The 9,084-nt window shown below is 43.4% G+C and overlaps 1 protein-coding gene across 1 annotated transcript; it reads left to right on the top strand.

The window, feature by feature from the left end:
* The first annotated feature begins 54 nt into the window (after positions 1-54).
* On the top strand, positions 55-5,716 carry PSMG2 (proteasome assembly chaperone 2). Its single transcript, XM_054381756.1, has 7 exons — positions 55-129; positions 1,986-2,157; positions 2,849-2,907; positions 3,329-3,447; positions 3,940-4,113; positions 4,903-5,023; positions 5,427-5,716. Exons 1-7 carry the CDS (start codon positions 61-63, stop codon positions 5,517-5,519), a joined length of 807 nt encoding a protein of 268 aa, XP_054237731.1. The 5' UTR covers positions 55-60; the 3' UTR covers positions 5,520-5,716.
* The last annotated feature ends 3,368 nt before the right edge of the window (positions 5,717-9,084 follow it).

The raw sequence follows: 9,084 nt of genomic DNA, 5'->3' as shown, positions 1-9,084 counted from the left end.
GAGAGCGCAGACGCCGCTGTTTCCTTCCTCTCTCCCTTCCTTCATCCCCTTCAGGCCGGCATGTTTGTTCCTTGCGACCGTGCTGGGGGCTCCGCCGACTTCGACTTTACAGGATTCACTCTGCTCATGGTAGGTCGGTTTTCTGTTTCTCCTTCGCGATGGGCTTAAGAGGCACTCCCTGGAGCGGCTGAGGGCTTTTGTCTCCCCTGTGAGGCGGACAGGGTCTTCTTTCTCTGGCTTGCCTATGGGTCCCGGGACGCTTTGGATTCTTTTTTACCTCTTCCCGGAGAACATAGAATGGTAGAGGGACCTTTGAAGATCCAGTCCAACCCGCCCCCCCCTGCAGTGAACAGGAACATTTTCAGCGAGAGCAGGTTGCTCAGACCCCATCCAACCTTACCTAGAAAGTTTCCGGGGGTGAGGCTTCAACCACCTTTCTCAGCAACCTGGGACAGTGTTTCACCACCCTCATTGGAAAAAAAAATCTTCCCCTTATCTAGTCTAAATCTCTCCTCGTTTCATTTAAAACCATCATCCCTTGTCGTGTAACAACAAGCCCTGCTAAAAGTCTGTCCCCATCCTTTTTCTAGGCCCCCTTTAAGTACTGAAGGGCCACAAGAAGATTACCCCAGAGCCTGCTCCATGCTCTCTCAGCCTGTCCTCACAACAGAGAGATTCCAGCCCTTGCATCATTTTTATGGATTCCTCTGGACCCCCTCCAATAGGTCCATCCAAAAGGGTCATCCTTGGATATATGCCTGTGCAAAAGCCTCCCTCTTTTTTGTTCCTGGCAAGCTGTTCTGTGCTCAGCTGTAGCTCTGTGCTGTCACTCTGAGATTAAAATGCCCTGTGTACTTCAACAAGATTTGTACTATATGGGGGTTTCCACTGGAACAAAAGGTTATTTTTACTTTTATTTTTCAGATGTGATACATAAATGTTTTCAATGAAAAAATTCCTCGTGTCTGCTCTATGTAAAGTGTGATTAGGATTATTTTAGCAAGTGTTTCAATAACGTTCATGTATGTATGAAATCAATTTAAGATAGTCTACCAGGAGTTACTTTGTTGTTGGCTAAGAGTTCCAGTGCAGGCTGAGAAGTAGCCAACCATTGTTTTTCCTACCAATGAGACCTTATACTGCCTTTTCACCGAGGGCTGCACCGCCTGGGATGACTGTGCAGGCTGCACGGGAAGTTATTCCCCATCAGCTGACTGGCCACAGGAAATAGATCAGGGTTTTTTCTGGGAGTGACAGGCTATTAAATAGCAGCCAGTTTGTAGTAACAGCCCGTAAGTGCTGTTTCCTGAGCTTGTCAGCATCACATTCGGGGTGTTTCCACAACTGGTGGCAGCAGCAGCAATTTGTACACACGGGCTTGCTTAGAAACTAGAGGAAAACAACCGAAAATTGTTCTGTTGTTTTCCTGGAACAGTTTCTGTAGGACACAAACTTGAATTGCTGTTTTCTGTGCCATCAGATTAGGTCAGTATCTGCCCCGACTGGTGATAACCCTTGACGGTTCCTATTAAATGGACAGGATCACCCTTATAATTGTTAAAAGATGAAAAACAATCTGTGCTTGTATATTAGTCTAGCTGACATCTACAGGTTTAATGTGTAATAGTCAATGTCACCGTTGGATGTCACTTGAGGGCTGCCAGTCTCAGCATTGCTCCCTTTTGAGTGTCTGTGACCTAACTGATATCCAAAGAAAGAAAGAGCAGGCAAGTTTCCAAGCCTTTGTTTAACTGTATAATGAGACAGGAGTATTCACAGAAGTGGTGAGTGTGTTTCTATGGGACAAGGACCGAAGTCTGTGTTAATAAATCGGTTAAAAAACGGTCACCTTTGTCAGATGACTGAGCAGCCGCTTCTAGAGATTGTGTTTGACCAGAACTAAGTAATTTAAGCTTTCACTATTCAAAAAGCATCTTGTATTCTCCAGAAACCACGTTGTAATACAATAACTTCTGCTCCTTCAGCCAGCAGTGTCAGTTGGAAATGTTGGTCAGCTGGCAATAGATCTAGTGATTTCTACACTTGACATGACCAAAATTGGTTACTTCTACACTGACTGCCTGGTGCCAATGGTTGGAAATAATCCATATGCAACATCAGAGGAAAACTCAAAGGAACTGAGTATAAATGCCGAAGGTGGGTCTGGAATGCTGAAGGTATTTGCAAGCTGCACAGAACATCATATTTACTTTATTATATTTTGCTTTTGTTAATTATGTTTAAGATCAGTAATGACAACTCCAGTAGCTTACAGACAACAATGTATTTACACTTCACAGGGGAAGCTGTATATTGTTCTTTTTGTATAACCAATTTGACACATGGAACCAGTAAGAAATATTGAATTTCAACTATATTACGGAGCAACTGAAGTTTGGACATAGTTACAGTAAACTACTGAAAACAGACTGAATTTCTGTTGTAGAAGGATACTTTCCCTCCCTCCTATGTTTTCTTTTTTTCCCCCTTATGTAGTGTTTCTCCCTGCCCCTGCTTCATTTCCTTGGTTTCTTTTCCTATCTTGATCGTTGATTTCATCTTCTGTTTTTTTAAATCTTAAATCATGGAACTCTCAGAATATTCTGTCAATCTTTGCAAAGCTGTATAAAGAGATTGGCTGAATCATACAGGAGATAATTTTTTTTCAAACCTTTGAATTTATGACAAGTGAACTTAAGACCAATGAAGAAAATGCATAGAAAAAACATATTTTTAACACTGTGGATATTGCCAAGCTTTCCATATGAATCAATAGTTGAAAGGTTTGTAAACTGGACTACTATGGATGCTTCTAAACCCAGATCTCCTTCTTGCTTTCTTCTTGTAGTGTATTCATTACCTTCCAAGAAGCTTGTAGTTTTGCAGATCAGATCACCTTTTATAAAGGTATGTTCACGGATAGATCTTCCTTCGCTCTTCACTTTGAACAGTTCTGCTGGCAAACACTTTAAGTGGTCTAGCAAAGTATTTTTCTGCTTTGTGCTGTAATACCTTTTGTAGTTGACACACTTTCAGCTAACAAAAACTGACTTCTCCATTCACTGAGGGTTGAGGTTTGGGTTTGATTTTCCAAGCCTCAGAGCTGCCCACCTGTGTTGGTAGATGGTAGTGTAAATATGTCCTTAGATAATAACAGTCTGGGAAGTATAAAGTGCTTTTAAAAAAATATATCTCAGGCTGGAAACTAAATGGATATGAACACAATTTGCCTCACTGCAAATTATTGTGTAACATCATCGTTAGCTTTTGGCTTCTTTTTTAAGGACACAATGTATTTTTCACATTTTCTCTCTGCCTCTACACAAAGAACAAGTACAGGCCATTCTGTGACATGCTGCTTTCTTGGGTGAAAAGCAGCCACTGTGCCAGAGTCGTCGTTCTGTCCAGCAGCCATGCATACCAGTGTGATGATGAGCAGCTCCTTGGGTACGTTTGTGTCATTAGAAGACCTGATGAATATTTCTGGTCTTTTTGTCTTTGTCAGATGTATTTCTCTCTGTTGAGGACTTTTGGCAAGGCTCTTTTGCTTGGCTGTGTACATAAGTCATGAAATACTTACTATCCTAAACATTGTGTCGTACAGGACTGGAGTGTCTCTCTTATGAGGAGGGGCTGAGACACTTGGGGCTGTTTAGCTTGGAGAAGAGAAGACTGAGAGAGGATCTTCTCAATATTGATCAATATCTAAAGGAGTTGGGGGGGGGCAAGAGGATGGGTCAGACTCTTTTCAGTGGTCCCCAGCAACAGGACAAGGGGCAGTGGCCACAAACTGGAACCCAGGAGGTTCTCTCTGAAAAAGAGGAAAAAAATTCCTTCCTGTGATGATGCTGGAGCACTGGACCAGGCTGCCCAGAGAGATTGTGCTGTTTCCTTCTCTAGAGTGATTCCAAATCTGCCTGTGTTCTGATTTGCTTCTAGGACACCACTACGCTACCTACTTACACCTGATCTTGAGAAAGCAGTTGGAGACCCTATACAGGAGCTAAAGTGGAAAGAAATGGAAAAAGTAGCAGCTTATCCTGGAGTAAATGATACAGAAAAGGTTCTGCATATTCCTGGAGGTGGCATCACAAAACTGTTGTTTACTGAGAGGTCAGTTGCTTAAAGAGAAGCAGAAAATGATACTGAAAGTCTTGAGTTTAGTACATGAGTAAAATTATCTTTTAAACTGCCACATCATACGAAAAGACTTTATAGGAATAGAACTTCTTCCAGATCAAGCCCATCATTAAGAGGAAAGAAACAGGGAATACTACATCATAAAGTTAAAATATAAAAATATAAGCATGTGGAAGAGGCCCCTGAGTAACTGTTTATTTTCTTAGCTATCGTTTTTGACAGTTGCCCAAACTGTTGCATCCAACAGCAGAATTACTAGTATCATTCCTACTCTGTACTGGCTTCCTTATGGAAACAATGAACAAATGCAAAGGAAAATATGTCCCAGGACTTTATAAAAGAAATATAAAAATATAATAATAATCTGCATATCTAAATGAAAAAATGAGAATATTGTGAGTAGAGATCTGCAACCTGCAAAACTCCACATAAAGATACAAAGTGATTGTATCAAAGGATGTGTGTAAATGCCTCACCAGCACAAAAACACTAAGGATGTGAAAGAGGCCCTGCGTAACTCTTTCATGATGCAGGGTTCCTGTGTGACAAACAAAGAACGAATTCAAGACTAAGGAAAAGAACATGAAGTGTGAAAATACAGCCAAGAAAGTCTGGAGAGGGGAAAAAAAAGGCAGACTATATATGCACAGATTTTTTTTCTTTAAAAAGATTCATGCAGATTGTTATTCTTTATATAAAAATGCAATTCTTCAGGATTTAGAAGAGAACTAGGAACTGACTTGCAGCTCATTTTTGTTGCAGCTGTTCAAAAGGAATCCAAATGGCAGTTCTTCTGAAATTCTGCTCAGAAGGGGATAACATCCCTGATGCATTTGCTCTTGTGAACTATCTCAATGAATGGCTCCAGCTAATTAAGAGTGAAGTAAGTGCTGCTTGATCTGGAGTTCTTGCTTTTGTATTATTTTATATCCATTCTTTTCCTTTTTTCTTCTATCTGGAACATGAAAAATGTTACTTAGCTGAATTTTAGAACAGTTATAAAGGCATGAGTTGAGTTCTTTTTGGCTCTTGGTCATCAAGGATACACCAAACTAAAGGTAACTTTTGATTAAAATCTCACTGGGAATTTCCTCACCTGAAAAGCCAAATGTAAACTCCAGTCACTTCGACAGATGAGGGGGAAATATTGTGCAGAGGTTTGATATCTCCTCTAAAGCAACCTAAGATACTGACACTGGAGATGGTGCCCACTGTTTTAATCCATGAACCAGAGAATCACATCGCTACTATATAAAACTTACTGAATTATTCCATTTTTGTTGCAGAGCAACAAGTCCACAGATCCTTCTTCACAATGGAAAGCACCAAGTTCTTGGCGCTTGCTTTTTGGCAGCGGTCTTCCCCCTGCGCTCTTCTGATCAGATCCGAACTCTGTAAGTCCCTTGCGAAGGTGATTCCATAGTCATTGCCAAGTAACAGCAACTTACTTTGTCCTGTAGATAAATTCTTTGTTTAAGAAAAATTCCTTTTTACACGTGTGGGTAGCTAAAGAGATTAAGGTAACTTTCACAAATTGACCAAAGAAATAAGTTTTGTACAGTTACTTATTGAATAACTTGGGTTAGAGTTTTTTTCTAATAAAATGTTTTTTTAAAAATAACTGCTGTGGAAAGTCTTCTGGTGCCCCTTCTTAATGTAGCTGAGAACTTGAATCATAGAATGCTTTAGGTTGGAAGGGAACTTTAAAGGTCTTTGCAATGAGCAGGGATATCTCGAACTAGATCAGGTTGCTCACAGCCTTGTCCAACCTGACCTAGAATGATGCCAGGAATGGGGCTTTCTACGACCTCTCTGGGCAACCTGGGCCTGGGTTTCACCATCCTCAGTGTAAAAAAAGTTTCTTCCTTCTATTTAATCTAAATCTCCCTCTTATAATCTAAAACCATCATCCCTTGTCCTGTTGCAATGGGTCCTGCTAAAAAGATTGGCCTCATCTTTCTTCTAGGCCCCTTTAAGTATTGTAAGGCCACAAGAAGGTTTTCCTGAAGCCTTCTCCAGGCTGGATAACCCCAGCTTTCTCAGCTTGTTGTCACAGCAGAGGGGTTTCAGCCCAGCCATCGTTATTGTTGCTGCCTCTGGCCCTGCTCCAACATGTCCATGTCTCTCCTGTGCTGAGGACCCAGTGCTGCAGGTGGGGTCTTAGCAGAGCAGAACGGCAGAATCCCCTCCCTCCACCTGCTGCCCACATTGCTTTGCATGCAACCCAGACACAGCTGCCCTCTGAGCTGCAAGTGCACATTGCCAGCTCATGGCCAGCTTTTCATCCCCCAAGGCCTTCTCCACAGGGCTGCTCTCAATCCATTCATCCTCCAGCCTGTATTGATACCTGGGATTGCTCTGACCCAGGTGCAGGACCTTGCACTTTGCCTTGTTGAACATCATGAAGTTCAGAGGCCCACTTCTTGAGCTTGTCCTATCTCTCTGGTGTATCAACTGTACCACTCAGTTCAGTGTCATCTGCAAACCTGCTGAGGGTGCACTTAGTCCTGCTTTGCCGTTGATGAAGGGATTAACCAGCGCTGGATTTTTAAGATACTCAATGAAGATACTAAATGGCAACTAGAGATTGATGTGAAGGTGTCAATGTTCTTGTGAAGATAATCCCTGCTATTTCATGTCAGCTGTGACCTTAGCTTTTTTCCAAAACCTTCCATTTCAGAGTGGCTGAAGCAAAGATCTCAGGAAGCAGCAACAGTTAAGTCCTGTGGGAAAAGATCAAAAGCCAGATCGAGGCAAGTGGGGACTTTTCTGGTAAGGGCAGGCAGGGGCTGGCGCACACAGCCCCAGGCAGGACCCAGCAGCCTGAGGAGCTAAAGCAACAGTGAGGGGGCAGGGCTGTGACCCAGCGGGGGCTGTTTGGACACCCCTAGGGAGCACTGGCGACCCAGAGCACAGACAAACAGGGAATGGTGTGGCAGTTTGCAGACAAGGCTGCGCCGGAGCATTGTAAAGTATGGAAACTGAAAGCAAGGCACAACCCACATAAGCTACCCAGTAAACCCAAGAGCAGAGGCACAGCTAACTTACCCTAAACACCCTATAACGAACACGGCGGTACCGAAGATCACAAAAGGGCAGAGCTGCCCATCCAGGCAGACATCCCCATGAAACCAAGTCTTGTCTTGTTGGATCAGAGAAGCGGCCAACCCCCATTAGTGATCCTCAGGGTTTTAAGGGTCCCACATCCTGTGACGTCTGGCCAGGGCATCACAGGAGGCTGGGTCTTTGAGCCAAAGCCCCTCCGATATTTTGCAAGTGTGTTATGTAACTTCTCACCCTACTGCTCATGTGCACAGCCCGCTCAGGGGGTCGCACACCACCCCTGCCCAGCAATAGCCTTCCTCATCTTCATCTTCCTCAGGTCCATTAGCGGTCAAACAAGAGCTCAAAGGTCTTTTCTGGTCAGCTCAAGATATCAACATTCCTGTCCCCACTCAGTTCCATAAACAAAGGTGCCTACAGCTACATGTTATCCATTACTCTTATTGTGCACTTGCGAGCTTCAAGCATTCCCAGACACCCCCAGGCATCTGGGCACAGACACCAATTATCCCTGGGCAGGCCTTGGCTGCTAGGGTATTTCTAATCAAAACTCCAATTAACTCTCCCCTGCTGCACAAGATGATGGAGCAGATCCTCATGAAGGCTTTGCTAAGACATACAGAAAATGAAGAGGTGACTGGTGGTAAGCAACGTAGCTTCACCAAGGGCAAATCATGCCTGACAAACTTGGTGGCGTTTCATGATGGAGTTACAGCACCAGTGGATAAGGGAAGAGCAACTTCATCTACCTGGACTTGTGTAAAGTGTTTGTCACACATAACACTGTGGTCACCAAACTGGCAGAGTACGGACTTGGGTGGACCACTTGCTGGATAAGGAATCGGCTTGATGGCCATGCTTAAGAGAGTTGTGGTCAACAGCTCAATGTCCAGATGGAGACCAGTGACAAGTGGCTGGTACTGGGACCAGTGCTCTTTAACTTCTTTGTCAGCAACAGGAACAGTGAGATTGACACACCTGAAGGTTGTGCTGACATTCAGTGAGACCTGGAGAGGCTGGAGAGTTGGGTGGGGAGAAAATGAAATAAAACAAGGACAAGTATAGAGTCTTGCATCTTGCAAATAAAACAATGCAACCAAGACTCTTGAACACTCCCTCAGTGTTTCTAAATCCAGCTGTGCTGGTTGTCCCCTATGGTTTGTGTGCTCAGAGGCCAGGCAGGCAGCTGTCCAGACATTGCACTGACCACCTGCTGTGGAGGATAACAGGAACTGGGACTGAAATGTTGGTTTTGGACAAGACACTGCCCCACCACCTGCTGTTCCCTCTGTAGTTACAGATCTGAAGAAACTCTGTTTGCGCACTCGCTCAGAGAACACGTCATAGGTGAAGGCAGCGGGTAAGCTATTTATAACATCATGTCAGGAGCCCCATCCAAACAGAAATCAGCACTCAAATGTATTTTAACCTAACACTCTTTCACTTTCTCTGTTCTGAACTTTGCAAGGAAAAATTAAAAAGACAGTTTCAAACCATCACACACCACCATCACCTAGTTAACTAGCAGTAGCCTTTCTGCCTCCTGAAGATGTTCTTTAATGGCTTCTTAACCTCTTTATGGAAGTTTTGCAATAAATTCATGAGAAAGGCAAGCAATGGAAAATACAAAATCATACAAACTTTTCAGTGTTTTTCATTGGACCAACCCTTAGGTATCTATGCTGGCTGTGAGCAGTTTTCAACCACCCTTACCAAAGAGTCAGAGCTGCAAACATGAGTCCACAGCTCCATCTTCAAGTCATGAAGGAGCCATACTCAGCTGATGGTGGTACAGCAGAGAAGCCTAGTCTAAATCTTGGCTTATAAACTACTCAGCTGATAGTAAGGATGGAGCCTTGACCATTCCAGACAGGGAATAAA

Source organism: Indicator indicator, chromosome 6 (assembly GCF_027791375.1).
Source record: "Indicator indicator isolate 239-I01 chromosome 6, UM_Iind_1.1, whole genome shotgun sequence".
NCBI lineage: Eukaryota > Metazoa > Chordata > Aves > Piciformes > Indicatoridae > Indicator > Indicator indicator.
Note: the sequence above shows the minus strand (reverse complement) of the source record. Positions and strands in the feature narration are given on the sequence as shown.